The sequence below is a fragment of the Sceloporus occidentalis genome, unplaced genomic scaffold (assembly GCF_023333645.1).
Source record: "Sceloporus occidentalis isolate IW3139 unplaced genomic scaffold, rSceOcc1.0.p SCAF_5, whole genome shotgun sequence".
Lineage (NCBI taxonomy): Eukaryota > Metazoa > Chordata > Lepidosauria > Squamata > Phrynosomatidae > Sceloporus > Sceloporus occidentalis.
Window position 1 is genome coordinate 96,803,218 of NW_028316985.1, and position 17,760 is coordinate 96,820,977.

Here is a 17,760-nt window from a genome sequence, read left to right on the forward strand (position 1 = left end):
GACAATGATGGGATCTGCGTGACATCGTTTGAAAGTCTTTCACATGATCGCAGTCAATCGTGATTTCTGGACGGGATAATGTCTGGATAAATGTGACGTCACATGAAAATCTTCTTGTGGCAGTATTATGAGAACAGGAAAAGGACAAGGATGTTTCATCCCTCCAGTCTAATAATCTCCAAGGTTCTCTTCTCCAGTTGCCAGCCTCCCGCCTTCCAGCTGTGAACTTCCTATAGCAATGGTCCCCCAACTGAGCCCTTTATTAAGAGGTTTTGGACTTCAGTTCCCAGAAGCCTCAGCTGTGTTGCCCAATACGCTGGGATTCTGGGAGCTGAAGTCCAAAACCTTTAAAGAGCACAGTTTGGGTGACCACTGAGGGCTGCCCTTTGCACAGAAACTCAAACGTCGGCTGCATCCACACTGTAGAAATAACCCGGTGTGGCCCCGCTTCAAATCTTTTTTTGGCTCAAGGCTGTGGAATTCTGGGAGTTTGTTGTGGGCCCCACAACAAACTCCAACTCCCAGAATTCCACAGCTTTGAGCCAAAAAAAGATTTGAAGCGGGGCCACACCGGGTTATTTCTACAGTGTGGATGCAGCCACAGAGAGAGCCGCTTTACAGGCCTGGCCACCGCTTTCCCAGCGGCCACGTCTCAGGGGCGGCCTTCCCGTCTCGCATCGCCACCGAAGAGGAGGAAGGGGCCCAGCGCTTCCCTGGGAGAGACGGGGCCTTCCCTCCCCGCCGCCAAGTGGAGGAAACGCAAGGGAGCGCGGCGGGGCTCAAGAAGGCCAGGGCTCCATCCTGCTGTGGAATTCTGGGAATGGGAGCGTCGTTTGTGGCACCGTCCGTTCCTAGAGTTCTACAGCGTGGAGCCACGGCCGTTAAAGCGTTTCCGCTGCGCAGATGCTGTGTGGAGCATCTTCAGTCAGCAAAAGCCTCCCCCTCCGCGCTTCTCCGAGGAAAGAAGACAGGCAGGCCCTCCTCCTCCGAGGCCTGCCCCCGCTGCGCCCGATGGGCCTTCCGCCCGGACCCCGCCGCCACCGCCTCCCTTTCACTCTGAGGAAGAATCTCTCTCTCTCTCAGGGCATCATCATCATCATCATCATCATCATCATCATCTCCTCCTCCATCTCTTCCAAAGCCAGAGATGCCAGACTCCATCAAAATGCCACCGAAGGGTCAGCAAGCTGGGCGGCACTCTGCACGCCCTCAGGGGCACCCTGCGCCCCGGGAGTTAGAGAGATGCCTTTGCCAAGGAAGCGCCGCCCGGCCATTTCTCCCCCTCTGTCTCCTCTCTCCAGCGGAGGAAAGCCCCACGACGCCGGACTCACCTCCTCCCCGGATCCGCTCTCGAGCCAAGCCGGGCCTCGTCGGCAGTACAACCGTCTCCTTCTGCGCCTCCTCCTCCTCCTCCTCCTCCTCCTCAGGGCGGGGAGCCGAGGAGCGAGGCGGGCCCGGGCCCAGGGCCGCCCACAACAAACGACACTTCCCAGAATTCCCTAGCATGGAGCCAGGCCAGGGTGAAAAACTCCTAGGAATATCTAGATCCTCCAGTGCAACTCTATGGTCAACTCTAAAAGTTGCACTGAAAGACCTAGAGAATACTCTACAAGGCCTTTGTAGTTCTGCCAGTGCAGTTCTATGGTCAGTGTCTGTTGGACAGAGTTGCACTGGATAACCCAGAGGTGTACTCTGAGGTAAAAACATGGTGTTTTTGTTATTTGCGGTTTTTCCATACTCATGGGGGTCTTGTACAACTAACCCCAGCAAATATGGAAGGACAAGTGTACTTCATTAATCCCTTAGTGCCCCAGAGCTGTCAAGAACAGAATAAACTGGCCCAGGAGAGCAAGCAGGGGGGTATGGTTCTTCTTGTGTGTGCCTTACAGTCTTTTCTGACTTATGGCAACCCTAAGGCAACTTTCTTGGCATGATTTTCTTCGGAGGGGGTTTGCCATTGCCATCCTCTGAGGCTGAGAGACTGTGACTAGCCCAAGGTCACCCAGTTCAAACCGCTAGGACACACTGCCTACCCATTGATATAGGTGAACTACATCAACAAAATTTGCTGGTGATGCATGATTAGATGCAACATCATTTTATTTTATGATCCCAGACACATATTTAAAAAGCATACACAACTTAAAGTACAGTATAATATAGAAGATTAAAAATGTGAGATACAGATTTCAATTATTTATTTGTGGGATTTCTTTCTCACTTTTCTCCCAAAATGAAATTCAAGGTGACTAGGCTAGAGAATTACAATAGAGAAATAATCTCATGAGTCTCTTTTAGCGGAGCAGGCAAATTTTGCCATTTATTCTGTTATGAACATATTTGTATCAGCTATATTTGAGAGGAAAGAACTAACAAAAATATCTCTGAGTATTCCTTGCCTAAGAAAACCCTGTGAAATTTATGAGGTCACCATAAGTCTACAGGCATCTTGAAGGCATATAGATCCACGTCAACTCAAGAACGGTTCAAGGTGCTATTCCAGTGTCCTTCCAGAGCATTTCCTCATAATAGGGCAAAGCATCAAGGCAAATCACAAAACCATTTTAAAGCTTTACAATAAAAATTGTATAAGAACAATTGAAATCAACTAACTAAACAACAATATAACATTTATAAACATACAAAAGTTAGAAACTAAAACACACACCATTTCACACCACCACCAGTGTGCACATGGGCTGTGGATTTCTGGTGTATTAAAACTACATGCAGGCGCTGACAATGCAGTTTAAGTGTGGTGACAGCCATACATGAATATGCATAGTTAAATATACATATTATATATACTCAACTATAAGTCGACTTCATGTATAAGACAAGGGCAGGTTTGGGGGCCAAAATTATGTATTTTGATATGACCCATGGATAATTCAAGGCTAAAATTTAGGGGCGTATAACAAATGATCTAAAGGATGAAGCAAAAGGAAACAGTGCCAAAGAACTTTAAAGATTCCAGCAGGCATAACTGTTCGTGCTCATCCTAAAAGCTGGATGAGAGAGTAGACAGAACTCAGTGCTTCTAGGACAGATTATACTCTTGCTTTTCATTATGGGATTGCTCTTTTTAAAAATAAAAGTTGAACTATAGTACTATAGTACTTACATCGACCTGTGGATAAGCCAACTCAGGTTTTTGGGGTCAATTTTTGACTAACATTTCTCTCTCTCTCTCTCTCTCTCTATATATATATATATATATATGAGTATATACAGTATCTAAAAGGTAAAGCCCTTGTGGGTATGAGCCCTGGTGGCACAGTGGTTAAATGCCTGTACTGTAGCCACTCACTCAAAACCATAAGGTTGCGAGTTCAATACTAGCCAGAGCTCAAGCTTGACTTAGGCTTGCATCCTTGCATCCTTCACGGGGTCACTAAAATGAGTACCCAGCTTGATGGGGGCAATCAGTTTATAGTTGTAAACCTTAGACATTGTTAGTTCAGTATGAAGCGGTATATAAATGAAGCTGTTTGTAAAGGTTTTTCCTTGACATAAATATCTAGCCATAACCGACTGTAGGGGGCAGTGCTCATCTCTGTTACTAAGCTGACAAAGCCAGCATTGTCTGAAGACGACTCTGTGGTCATGTGGCCAGGATGACTGAATGGAACTCTGTTACCTTCCCACCAAAGTGGTACCTATATATCTAATTCTACTTTATTATTATTATTATTATTATTATTATTATTATTATTTTTATTTGATTTTTTGAGATAATTATTTACATTCATTACCTTTGTTCCGTGTATTACATATTGTTTTCCCAATATGATACACTCTATACAAGTTACAGAATACAGAAATTAGATTTCTGTTTTTCTATATCTAATTCTACTTTTACATGCTTTTGAACTGCTAGATTGTTAGATGCTGGGACTAGTGGTGGAAGCTCACTCTGTCTAACAGCGCTTGGATCTCGAACTGCCAACCTGCCAATCTTGCAATCATCAGAGTCAGCGTCTTAACCACTAAGCCACCATGTCGCCAAGTATAAATATCTAGTGTCACCTAAGTCGGGGCCGAATTAGAAAGGATATTTTTTACAATTCCTATGGACTTTCTTGATGAAGGTATATTTGTGAAAAATGTAAAGGTAAATATTCATTATAATCACACAGCAGTGTTTTTACAGTGATGTAAGGCAGATAATACAGATCATCAGCACCAGATATAGTCGAAGAAATAAGCTTGTTACTTTCCCTGCTATAATACAAACAAATAAGAAGGCAATATGCTGATTTGAGATTGGTGAGGGTTTCATGGAACAGCAGCAACAAGGTTATACCACATCTCAATAAAAAATAAACAGGCATGACAAATAATAATAATAATAATAATAATAATAATAATAGGATTTATTTATATGCCGCCCAATGACTGGGAATCCGGGCGATTTACAAAAAGAGGGGATAATAGACGGTTCCCTGCCCTCAGGCTTACAATCTAAAAGACACAACACAAAAGGAGAAGGGAATGGTGGGGGGGAGGGGATCAGGTCCAGCATTCTTCTCTCCCTCTGAGGCCTGGACCAAGGCAGATGGACCGGAGGGAGGGCTCTTCTTCTTCAGGCTAGCCCTGATGGAGCTGGGCCAGCCTATTCTCTCCCTCATAGGCCAAAAAGATGACAGTTATGGAGGGAGGAGCCTCTATCTTCAGGCTAGCCCTGATGACGTTGGTCCAGCCTGTTCTCTCCCTCACCGGCCGAAAGATGACAGTTATGGAGGGAGGAGCCTCTTTCTTCAGGCTAGCCCTGATGGAGCTGAGCCAGCCTATTCTCTCTCTCATAGGCCGAAGGATGACAGTTATGGAGGGAGGAGCCTCTTTCTTCAGGATAGCCCTGATGGAGCTAAGCCAGCCTATTCTCTCCCTCATAGGCCGAAAGATGACAGTTCTGGAGGGAGGAGCCTTTATCTTCAGGCTAGCCCTGATGACGTTGGTCCAGCCTGTTCTCTCCCTCACCGGCCAAAAGATGACAGTTATGGAGGGAGGAGCCTCTATCTTCAGGCTAGCCCTGATGGAGCTGAGCCAGCCTATTCTCTCCCTCATAGGCCGAAGGATGACAGTTATGGAGGGAGGGTGCTCTTTCTTCAGGTTAGCCCTGATGGAGCTGTGTCAGCCTATTCTCTCCCTCACAGGCCGAAAGATGACTTTATTACTTTATTACAAAGATTTGATAAGTAATAAACAGTAGGTCAGAAACACAGCAGAGCCACTAGGACAAAAAGGAAATGAAATGTATTGAGAAAGAACATGAAATTCACAGGCTCTTCAAGATGGAAGAGAATGCAAGGGCCATCTAGTCCAATCTCCTGCCATGCAGGAATACACAACTCAAGCATGGTTGAAGGATGGCCATCCAACCTTTGTTTAAAGATTTCAAAAGATGGAGAGTCCATCACCCTCAAAAACAGTCTATTTCCCTGCCACACAGCTTTTACAGTAAAAAAGCTTTTTCTAATGTTTATGTAGAATCCTTTTTTCTGGTAATGTAAATCCAATTGTTTGTGTTCTAATCTCTGCAGCAGCAGAAAACAAGGTGACCTCATCTTGTACATGATCGCCCTTCAGATATTTTTGAAAATGGCTATCAAGTTGGAAGAGACCACAAGGACCATCCAGCCAAACCTCCTGCATGCAAGAATACATGATCAAATACACTCCAGGCAGATGGCCATCCAGCCTCTGTTTAAAAACCTCCAAAGATTGAGTCTCCACCACTCTCTGAGGAAGTGTCTTCCACTGTTGAACAGCTCTTACTGTCAGGAAATTCCTCCTAATGTTGAGGTGAAATCTCTCTTGTAGTTTGAATCCATTGCTCTGGGTCCTATGTTGCTTGATGATTGCTGCTGGTCATGTAGTAGTGAATACCATTCCTTCATTGCAGTTTTTGCTCTTTCTTCCTCCTCATCCTCATCCCTTTACTCCTTTTCCCCCATCTTTTCATCCTCCTTATATTCTCTAAAATACCATGTGTGTCTGTCTGTACATACTTCATACATGATATAGACTTTACTGTTAGTGCAACATTTTTTCACACTTTTAACAGAGAAAACAGTAAGTTCTACAAGCAATAATTATAACACTGGCAAGAACCATATTCCTGGTTATTACCTCATGGAGTAGCCCTCCTTCACCCCTAGTCAACCATCAATATCAACTTTACAGAGATGTTTTTGTCACATAGCCACTGAGGGCATCAAATGTGAAGAAATAGCCTGCCTAAATAAGAAAATCCAGTGGGCTGAGCTGAGACGCACTCGTGCATGTAGACAGAATAGGTCCCTTGAGGCTGGAATCTAGATAACTACTTCACATGGGACTGTGATGGTGGGTGATACATGTACTTGCCAAAATGTTCAGGATCAAAGGGCACTTCCTTCTGGAGATGACATCTCTTTGTGTGAGAAATTTGAATTGATTGCTCTGCTATTTCCATACACCTCTGGCCATTCTTCGTCCTCAAAAACTCCACTCAACCTCCTGAGAAACTGCCCCAGGACACATTTTGTCCTGTATGCCCATTTGGGTAGTCTCAATTCAATGCAACTGAATCCAGACAGCCACCCCCCCCCTGGTTTTCCCATGATTCCTCTGCATACACAAGCCAAACCAAATCCTTGACTGCGTGCTGAGCCGGACTCATTCACTGCTGACCGGATCTTTATGCCTAAACCTGGTAAATATTGCATAACCAAAAGAACCTCTAAATTGCTTATCAGCAATTAGGTCTTAGAATCACAGGATTGAAGATTTGGAACAGACCATAAGAGCCATCCACTCCAGCCTCCTGCCATGCAAAATCAAAGTACCCTGACAGGTGGCCATCCAGACTACATCCAAACCTCCTTCCCTGGAGGTTTAAAAATGAGTGTATTCCACTATCAAACAGCTCTTACTGTCATGAGGTTCTTACTAATATTGAGCTGGAATTGCTTTTCCTCTAGTTTGAATCCATTGCTCTGAGTCCTTTTTTCTGGACCAGCAGAAAACACGCTTGCTCAAGCCTCAAATTGTCACCCCTTCAAATATTTAAATAGAGCTATTATATCACTCTTTAGCCTTTGCTTCTTCAGGCTAAGCATGCCCAGCTCCCTAAGTCTTCGCTCATAAGGCATGGTTTCCAGACCTTCACCATTTTGGTCACATTTCTCTGGACATGCACCAGCTTGTCAACATCCTGTTTGAACTGTGGTGCCCAGAACTGGAGACCGTATTCCAGGTGAGGCCTGACCAAAGCAGAATAGAATGACACTATTACTTCCATTGATTTAGACACTATTGATGCAGCCTAGAAGCACATTGGCTTTTTTAGCTGCCACATCATACTGTTGACTCATGTTCAACTTGTGGTTTACTAGGATTGCTAGATCCCTTTCATGGGTAGTCTTGTTAAGCCAAGTATCCCCCATTCTATATCTCTGCATTTCATTTTTTTTTTTTTTTTTTTTTTTTTTTTTTGTCCTAAGTGTAGTACCTTACATTTCTCCCTGTTGAAATTCATTTCATTAGTTTTGGCCCAGCTTTCTACTCTATTAAGATCATTTCATATTTTGATCCTGTCCTCTGGGGTATTAGCTACTCCTCCTAATTTGCCATTGCTAAGCACCCTTTTGATTTGTCCGGTCAGCCAATTACAAATCCACCTATCTAAGCATACGCCAATGATTTGGTAGTAAACTTGGAAAATCTGACAAAAAAATATAGGAATTTTGATGGAAATAATGAAGGAATTTGGAGATATGACAGGGTGTAAAATTAATAGATCAAAATCAGCTTTAATTACCAAAAATATAAATCTAAAGGAAGAAAAGGAAATTCAGGAAATATCTGGGATTGAGATAAAGAAAAAGGTTAGGTATTTAGGTATCTTTATTACAAAGAAACCAATAGATTTGTTTGATAATAATTATAATAAAACCTGGAAAGAAATTCAAAACAATTTAATTAAATGGAATAATCTAAAACTTTCACTTTTAGGGAGAATATCAACAATTAAAATGTTAGTATTACCAAAAATGTTATACTTATTCCAGATGTTACCGATCATTGGTAGCAAAAAACCTTTTCTGATTTGGCACAAAGAAATCACAAAATTCATTTGGCAAGGGAAAAAAACCAGGGTTAGAGTAAAAATTCTCCAAGATGCAAGAAATAGGTGTACCAGATTTGAGTTTATACTTTGAAGCTTGTGGCCTTGAATGGATAACGGAATGGTTAAAATTAGAGAATAAAAAACTGCTAGAATTAGAGGGAGAAGGAATCAGTTTCGGCTTGCATGCCTAACTTGCATATGATAAAGATAAGGGAAAGGACAATCAGGTCTTTAATAATCACTGCGTAAGGAGAAGTCTCCTAAAAATTGGAAAAAAATATAAGAACAGAATAATGGGGGGGGGGACCCTTGTGGTTATCGCCAGAGGAGGCGTTTTTTAAAAATATGATGGATAGAGAAAAGAAATGGTGTAGGACATCCTATTAAATTAGAACAATGGGAGAAAGTCTGGAATAAAGGATTACAATATACTTTGTCACAGAATCTAAAAGAAAATTGGTATAAACTTTTTTACAGATGGTATTTGTCACCGGATAAGATAGCAAAAATTTATAAAAACACTACAAATAATTGCTGGAAATGTAAGAACTTGCCAGGGACTTTCTTCCACTGTTGGTGGAAGTGCGGGGAAGCAGTAAAATTTTGGAAAATGATTAATAATACGATTAATAATATGTTAGATATTACAATGGATTTAAAACCTGAGGTTTTTAAATTAGGAATATTAGATGAGGAACTGGAAAAAAAATATGGGAAAATTCTATTTCACCTGATCACAATAGTTAGAGAATTGGAGGCACTGCATTGCAATGCTTCTGCTCCTTCCTCCCGGGCAGGTTCCAGAGGGTGATGCTTGGGGACAGTTGCTCTTCAAAAACAGAGCTTAATTGCAGTGTCCCTCAAGGCACCATCCTGTCCCTGATGCTATTCAACATCTATATGAAGCCGCTGGGAGAAATCATCTGTGGATATGGAGCTGGGTGTTATCAGTATGCCGGTGACACCCAAATATATTTATCCATGTCCCGGTCATCAGCGACAACGACAGATGGCATCTCTCCCCTCAACCAGTATCTTCAGGCAGTAATGGATTAGATGAGGGAAAACTAGCTCAAGCTGAATCCAGATAAAATGGAGGTATTTACGGTAGGGCCCCCCAAACCAGGTATTGGGCTGCAACCTCCAGTCCTAGAGGGGCTCACGCTCTTGAAAAGATTATATCCCTCTATTACTACATTCCAGTCATGACAGTCATCCTACCAGGTTACAGTGAGACCTGTTATATCTTATTTGCTTTGCAAATAAGTTCAAGTTCATCTTGTTTATTTCCCATGCTCTGTGCATTAATGTAAATATATCTAAAACCATGGGTCCTCTGCTCTAGCTGTCTGTGTAAAGTTTTTTTTTCCCTGCCACTGTTGGGTCCTTGCACTATTTGCCTTGTTCCCTCCCTCTATAACAGTTTGACTATTATCTCCAGCCCTTGATGAACCCCTGCCTTCCAAAATACTGTCTCCCTGCTCCACATAACTCAGTTTAAAGTCCTACTGATAAATTTTTGAGACTATTGGCAACAATGTTTCTGCCAAGTGGTGTGAGTTGTCAAAAACATGGCCTCCTGAAACTGCAGGCCATGATCCAATAATCCAAATCATTCTTGGCTACACCCTCTGTAGCACCAGTTGTTTCCCTCCACTAGTTTCCTCTCCCTTCCTGGCCCATGCCCTTCAACTGGGAGAAGAAATGAGATGACAATTTTTGCATCCAGCTCTTTCAGTTCCTACCCAGAGCCTTGTGTCATTCTGAAGGCAAGGATGCCCTCTCTCCCCCCTTCTATTTAATTTAGTCTTAGAAACATTATTAATCAAACTCAGATCTAATAAACAAATCCATGGAGTTAAAATCAAAAACACTGAGCACAAAGTAAGAGCCTATGCGGACGATTTACTTTTGACACTTTCGAATCCATCTGAAGACATTGAACTTCTACTGGAGGAATTAGACAGATATGCCAAAGTCTCAGGTTTAGTAGTCAATAAAAACAAATCATCTATTATAACATTTAATCTAACGAAGGAAGAGATACAGGATTTAAAAGAAATTTCTAGTATGCAAGTTCAAAAAAAAGTTAGGTATCTGGGTATTTATGTCTCTGCTAAAAATGTGGACCTATTTAAAAATAATTATGAGAGAGTTTGGACAGAAATCAAGAAAGATTTTAATAAATGGTCAGCACTGAATTTGTCATTAATGGGGAAAGTAGCTACTGTGAAAATGAATGTTTTGCCTAAGTTAATGTTTCTGTTCCAAAACATTCCGATAATTGAGACAGCACAACTCTTGAGACATCTTGTCAGTCTCACAAACCACTGCTTTTGTATCCTTCAACAAGGAGTCCTCCCACCACCACCACACGCCTCCTCCAAGGCTTAGCAATGACTGTTCCTTGTGGTGGTACTCTCAGGCTCCCCTGCACTTTCCTTGAAGACAGTTGCTAGTGCTCTTCATCAACTTCCCTGATAAGGGAGAGCTTAAAAAAAATTCTGTAGCTGCAAGCTCCCAGAACAATCCCTGGTTTCGCTACTTCCTTGTGTCACATTTCTCCAACTGTCTACATCCTGTGAATATGAACTGACCTGTTCCCCAGAATCTTCTTCTGTGTATTCCCCATCCAGGACCATCCGATCTGTTCTGTCCAGGAAAATGTATTGCTCCCTAATATGAGGTTTATATACCAGGGCTTCCAGCTGCTTGACCTTTGCTTCTAGCAGGCTAACAACTTGGTGCAGGTCAAGTTACTCACATCCATAAGCAAGAACACAAACATCCCACAACTGTTGCAGGTGACTGCAGCAACTCTCTGTCTGCCCATATTCAGAACTCTTAAAGTAGGCAGCAGGACTCTGAGCTTCCCACTAAAAAACTGCCCCATTAAAAACCCACATAAAACACCCATTGGTGTGGCCTGTTCACCAAGGTTAGGGTTAGGTGGAAGTGCAGATGGAGCCCTAAGGGCTCCTCGGAGCACAGGTTGGGAACTATTGCCTTAAAGGGGCAACAGTTAAAAAGTAAAGTAGAAGCCTTGAATCACAGTTTTCTTTAGCTGTGAAACCTTGCGTTCCATGAGGCCCATGCCTCTGACAGCAGTTATAAAGAGCTAGGCTGCTAGGTCTGCCTCCAGTGACTCACAGAAGCCCCACCCCCCCAGGAACAGACACAATAGTATTGTACTGTAGTTACTGTTCACTGATAATTGTTGCTGTTCTCATTCAGGTGACTACCCAGATGCCAGAACAATGTCCAAAAGCAGTTGTCATGAACTGAAGATAGAATCAGGCTTTACAGCAAGGGTGGGCAAAATGTGGCTCTTGGAACCTCTATTGTGGCCCTCAAGGTCCCCAGACCCCACAAAATTTGTTTTTAGATTTCTTTATTTATGTTTTAAATAATATTGATATTACTATTTAATTTCTTTTTAATTTTTGTAAGTTAATGTTTTAGCTGGACCTTTTTAAAATTATTGTAAGCTGCTTTGACTACCATTTTGGGAGAAAGGAAGAATATAACTTCAATAAATAAAACAAAAAAATAAGATATTTGAAATAAAATTTCTAGGACCAAAGATAATAACCCAAACACCACCAAAGGTACCTGGTGGCAGAAAAGAAATAAAAGTGGTGTATTGACTAATTGGCATACTAGAGTCCCATTCAGGCTAATACAGTTCTAAAGGGCATTGAGTTCTATATTTTGTTATTATGATTGTGTGTAGTCGTCTTATGAAATACTCCTTACTCAAGATTTAAATGTAATTTGTGTAAGAAGGTATACATCCAAAGAGTGTATACATTATACGTTTAATGTATACATTTTATATATTTTAATTCTGGTAAGTATTCAAAAACAGATACATTTTTCATGACATCAATAAAATATGGAGTATATGAGAAAACTACAAAAAGAAAATGGAGATAGAATGTTACTGTTAGAAAGCATCAATATGCAAGTGATAACACACAAAATGAATTATGTAAAAATATTACTTTTTCAAAATAATCAGATTGATTATCAACTATAAAATAGAATAATTATTAGCATATTTGGTAAAAGGGAGGAGAGGGAATCAGAGCAAGAAGCAGAGTCCTCCTAAATAGAATGGCCACTTACTTTTTCAGGCTTGTCCTGAAACATTACAAGGGCTGCATCTGCACTGCAGAAATAATTAGGTTTGGCACCACTTTAATAGTCATGGCTTAATGTTATGGAATTATGGGAAGCGTAGTTTGTTTTGACACCAGAGCAGACCCACAACAAACTACATTGTCAAACTGCATTATTTCTGCAGTGTAGATACAGTCAAGGACATTAAAATTATTATAAAGTTTTAATTTTAACAGTGGATCTTTACATTTTGGGATGCCATTGACTTCTCAGAGAATCTGGTGAATGCAATAGACCTCTTCCCCAGGAAATAAAGTGTAACATGTACAGTGCGCCCGCGCCATACGCGGGCGCGCCATACGCGGCCATGAGCATACGCGCTCAAGCCACGGGGCACGCGCGGGGTGGAAGGGGCGGCGCATCCCATTCAATTGAATGGGCGCGCGCACCCGTTGCGCCCTGCGCGCTCCTGCACTGCTGCGCCGCCGCGCACGAGCCCCATTGTTTCCAAAGGGGCTCGAACATAGGCGGAATTCGCGTTACGCGGCGGGATCTGGAATGGATCCCCCGCGTAAGGCAAGGACAGACTGTACACACAAATTTTTCATAGATTTTATTTTACAGAAGTGAAAATTGATTTGCTGTGGAATTAAAAAAAAATCAGTGACTGTACTTTAAAAGCTGATTCACTATGAGAAGGGTGGAAATCAAAACAACAAGAAGGAAATCAAAGGAGATTATCAGATGTGAAAAAGGAGGAAGTCCTACCATGGCACCCAGTCAAGAAATACCTTTGAATTTGGACACTCAGTTTCAAACTCAGTCACTTAGTGAAAACCAACAATGTGTTTTTTCATTCTCGTTTCAGAACATACAGGAGGATTGTATGGGATATACTGAACCATCTTTTGCGTCACCTGGAGCTAAGTGGCAGAGCCCTCACTCCACGGCCAACTGTCATCATTCAGCCTGGAGGGAGTGAGGGAGTCCAACACCATCGGGACCGCCCTGAAGTGGCAGAGCCCTCCCTCCACAGCCAACTGTCATCATCCAACCTGGAGGGAGTGAGGGGGTGGGTAGGGGCTAATTTTGTATTGCAATTTTTACTGTACACCGCTATGATCATTGCGGAATAGCGGTCTATAAATAAAACTTATTATTATTAATATCCAGAATGGATTACTCAGTCAGCCTTCTCTTCTGTCAGTTCCACGTGAGATTGGGTTTAGAACCAGAAAGAGGTTTCAACAGCCTGGAGGGAGTCCAACACCATCGGGACTGCCCTGAAGTGGCAGAGCCCTCCCTCCACAGCCAACTGTCGTCATTCAGCCTGAAGGGAGTGAGGGGGCAGGTCCAACACCATCGGGACCGCCCTGAAGTGGCAGAGCCCTCCCACCACAGCCAACTGTCATCATCCAACCTGGAGGGAGTGAGGGGGTACAACCAGAAAGAGGTTTCAACAGCCTGACTTAAATAATGTGCTGGAGCAATATTCTCTGCACCATCTACCATCCACTTCAGGATTCCCTCAGACCGAAGCTGCCTACAGACGAAATTCACCAGATGTGAAAAAAGCAGGAAATGAAAGGCATAATCCTGGCAAAGCTGCATGATTGTGAAGAAGGTTTTCAGACACATCGTGCTTATCCAGGACAACCCATGAAGATCCAGCATTGCTCCAGCAACATAGGGAAGTTCTGAGAATGGTTTGCTGCTGGAGCACTCCTGGATTTTAATGGGTTGAGTGCTGGAGAATTATGACATTGTCTGAAAATCTTCAGTGCAATCGTGCAACTTTGCTGGGAGTATACCTTTTCCTTCCCCTATTTTCCTTCATCTGATAATCTCCAAATAATTTTTTTTTTGCTTTAGTTCATGGACAAAGTTCTCAAACTTTTTGACTTGCGGAGCCCTTATTTCTATGGCAGAACCCCTAAGAGGGCTATCCTATGTCTTACTGGCAAGTTATGCATCAAGGCTGTACAGTAGCATATCAGCTAACAAGCTTCCTTTGTTGCTGTGTGCCTTCATGTTGTTTCCAGCTTATGATGACCCTAAGGCAAAACTATCACAGGGTTTTCTTAGCAAGAATTGTTCACAGGAGGTTTCCCTTTACATCTCAGGCCTAGAGAGCGTGACTTGCCATCCACAGCTATTCAAGGTCATCCAGAGTATCCATGGCCAAGTGGGGATTTGATCTCTGATCTCCAGAGTCATCAGATAATATTACATTACACTGTTGGGCACTATTATTCCACATTAACTACTATGGATGTCTCCTGTAGAATCCTGGGATTTGCCATTTAGAGAGGGGCATTTAGAATTCTCAGCCAGAGAGCTCTTAGGCCTCAATAGACTACAAAACCCAGAATTCCACAGGAGGAAGCCATAGTTGTGAAAGTGGAATAATAGCGCTATAACAGTGTGGTGTGATATTGACCATAGTTCAATGCTCAAACTACTACACCACACTGGCAAAATGCAGCTGATGCATAAGCCTATTATATCAGTTTAAGTCATAAATCAAAAGTCAAGTCTCAAAATACAGTATACTGTAGTGTAAAACAGATGTGCTGTTGGAGTCAAAAGGAATATAATCAGGTTTCTTGATTAGATGGAGAATGCCTCCTACTGTCTCAAACAACAAGCTTTTTTCTTAGAGTCTTGATGTAGCTGAACAGTCTTTTCTTTAACTTTGTCTTCTTGTTCTTTCAAAATCCTACAGAAAGAAATATAAGAATTCATTTTCTGAAAAGACTCATGGGACCATGTAGCCCATCGCTCTCTTTCCAATGCACCAGATGAAGCTGGGGAAACCACATGTGCAGTTTTTGACTGCTGTAAACTGTAAAAGCCTCTTGCCTGTGTATGTGTGGAAATTCTGCTTAACCACCTTGACGAATAGCCAAGGATGGGCCTGCCTTCCATGAATTTTCCAAATGCATTTTAAAACCTATCATCTCATCTTGGGGTGTACAATTGTTGTTAATTGCCATCAAGTCAGCTTCAACATTGCTCATTGCTCATTTGAAGGTCTCTCTATAAATGAGACTTTCAAATGAGCTATTGCACCAGCCAATTATAAACAGGTTAGCTAAGGGAGAAAAAGACCTTACCAAACTGTGCTAAGAACTCATTTCAACAAAAATGAAATAAAACTCTAGTTTCATTCTGGCAAAACTGAGTATTACTCCTTTTTTTAAGTTAATCTTTGTTATACAAAAAATTTCACACTACTTCATGGAGCTGTCAAACTTGGATAGACGGTCTCCATTTGGTGTAAATGAAACCATGGACTATGAAACATGAAAGCAGGCTTTCCTGTTCTGTTTGGTTCCTATCTTATATGCATCTGTGCTGTGTCTGCCCTGACTTGAAAATTGCTGCTTTGGAGTCTCAAGTGATCTGTATCCAGGCTTTCTCACTGTGTCTCCTTTTCTGTAGTCTCTGTTTCTCTCACTGCAACTGTTCCTACTCACTTGTTGCAAGCTGGCTTCTTCTAGAATCCCTTGGTTTAATAGTTTTTAAGGAGACATTCTTAATCAGTCCACCTTAGTATAAAGAGGAATGACAGGGGAAGAATCTAGTAGCACTTTTAAGACTAACTGACTTATATTAGCATGAACTTGCATGGATTTGAACCTACTTTTTCAGATGCACTGATGGAGTATGAAATTTAAGAACTGTAACATAGTTGTGTCAAACAGAAAGATACAAATTGTGACACTGGCCTGCTTTAACTGCCCTGATTCAGTGCTAGGGAATTCTGAGAACTGTAGTTTTGTTTAGCCTTCTCTGTCAGAGACCTCTGGTGCCACAATAAACTACAATTCCCAGGATCCTCCAGGGTAGTTAATGTGGTCTCAAACTGGATTATTTCTGCAGTCTATTTTGGACCTAAGTTCACCATCAATGGTCCTGGCTCTAGCAGCCTGCTTTAAAATCCAAGACACTTGTGCCTCTGTTGTTGACAACATCTGAACTCCATGGCCATATAAAACCTCTCTATACTTTAAATAGTTTTATGTCTCCAAGTTCTAGTGCAACAGAAGAAGTTCAGCTTTAGGCCCTCACGTAATCTAAAGGAAGGGATGCAATGCGTTAGTGGTTAGGATGCCAGTTCTGATGACTGGAAGATCAGCAGTCTGAGGTCTGAATACCTCATGATGTGGTGATCCCCTATCACTAATCTCAGCTTCTGCCAGCCTAGCAGTTCAAAAGCATGCAAATACAAGTAGATAAATAGGTACCACTTTAGTGGGAAGGAACAGCATTCGATGCGGTCATGCTGGCCACATGACCACTGGAGTTGTCTTTGGACAATGGTTTAGTAACAGAGATTAGCACCACCCCCTACAGTCACTTACAACTAGACACTCATGTCAAGGGACTACCTTTATCTTTAAAGAAAGCAGATTTTAAGGCTAATCTAGAAATAACAAGGAACCACAAATGCCCTAGGGCTCCCAAAAATAAATATAATGAGGCCAAACATTTTTATTTGATACACAAAGTAACATGTATAGCTAAAAGGAAAAGTGATTTCCGTAAAGGATGGAATTAATTACGAATTGGAACACATTTTTCAAGAGTCTGAGCCTACTCCACCCTGTATATTGTGCATACCAGTTGCTGAGTGATGCTCAAGATCTAAGAATCTGCAGATCTAAATAGGTATATCATAGTTTCTAATGTGTTATTAATAACTTACCTAGCCAAGTGATGTATAGACTTGTTTGTGTTGTCTCCTGACAAGGCACTGCATTCATAAAAAATTAAATTGTATTCCTACAATAGACAGACAAAACTAATTTGTATCAAGAAAATTGTACTGACAAACCAAGGTACTGGATGGAACCAGGGTAAATACTCAACTATAAATCAGCCTCATGTGTAAGTTGAGGGCAGGTTTTGGAGACAAAATTATGGATTTGGGTATGACTTGTGGATAAGTTAGGGGTAAAACTAAGGGGCAAATAACAAAGGTCTTCTGTGTTTGTCATAATTCGACTTCATGGGGTGTATGACAGGCCAAGGATGTCCAGCTGCACCACTGACCTGTCATACATCCCATGAAGTAGAATTATGACAAACACAGAAGATCTTTGTTATTTGCCCCTTAGTTTTACAAAACTTGACAAAAGAAAAAAAATATGGTGAGCAATGGCACCAGCAATTGCGTCTCACTGAGCCCAGGGCACATGGGGCCTCCCCACATTTCCATAATTGTATTGTATTGTTTATATGCCAGTGCAAGAACGTGCACTTTCCATATTACATTTTCAATTTTATTCTGGGCTTTTTCCAATTCCCTGTAAATGATGTAATGTCCCTTTGTCATTCCTGTGCAGACTGGCTGTTTGGGCTGGCCTGGGGACAGAGTTGGGGCATAGCATCTCCACGACACTTGCCCTGGCTCTGCCCCCAGGCCGGCGTGCCACTGCCAAAGGAATGCCATAAAGCCACACTGCTGCAGCTATTGCATCCTGGAAAGGCCGGATTGGGGCTGTGACATGTGGTTGTTG

At 42.1% G+C, this 17,760-nt stretch overlaps 2 protein-coding genes and 1 long non-coding RNA gene across 9 annotated transcripts in view; 1 reads left to right on the forward strand and 2 right to left on the reverse strand.

Annotated features, from left to right (window-relative positions):
• The window catches only part of LOC149312530 (tetraspanin-9-like), a 269,437-nt gene extending 268,026 nt beyond the window's left edge, over window positions 1-1,411 (reverse strand). The window contains exon 1 of one of the 2 annotated variants that reach the window (XM_089524804.1): window positions 1,332-1,411. The gene's annotated coding sequence lies outside the window, so the exon portion shown is untranslated. The remainder of the gene's footprint in view (window positions 1-1,331) is intronic. The other variant, XM_089524803.1, reaches the window with a different exon arrangement.
• A 222-nt stretch (window positions 1,412-1,633) lies between these two features.
• On the forward strand, window positions 1,634-13,167 carry LOC149312531 (uncharacterized). The gene is made up of 3 exons (XR_016281265.1): window positions 1,634-1,697; window positions 5,544-5,805; window positions 13,104-13,167. It is a non-coding gene; the product is annotated as an uncharacterized LOC149312531 (long non-coding RNA).
• The window catches only part of LOC149312532 (EF-hand calcium-binding domain-containing protein 4B-like), a 115,276-nt gene continuing 109,543 nt past the window's right edge, over window positions 12,028-17,760 (reverse strand). For 2 of the 6 annotated variants that reach the window (XM_089524806.1, XM_089524809.1), the window contains 2 exons: window positions 16,947-17,023; window positions 12,028-14,954 (listed from right to left, as the gene is read on the reverse strand). In XM_089524806.1, coding sequence (XP_089380932.1) covers window positions 14,864-14,954; window positions 16,947-17,023 — 168 coding nt within the window. In that variant the 3' untranslated portion in view covers window positions 12,028-14,863. Of the gene's footprint in view, window positions 14,955-16,946; window positions 17,043-17,760 lie in introns of those variants that run through there. The other 4 variants (XR_016281263.1, XR_016281264.1, XM_089524807.1 and 1 more) reach the window with 4 other exon arrangements.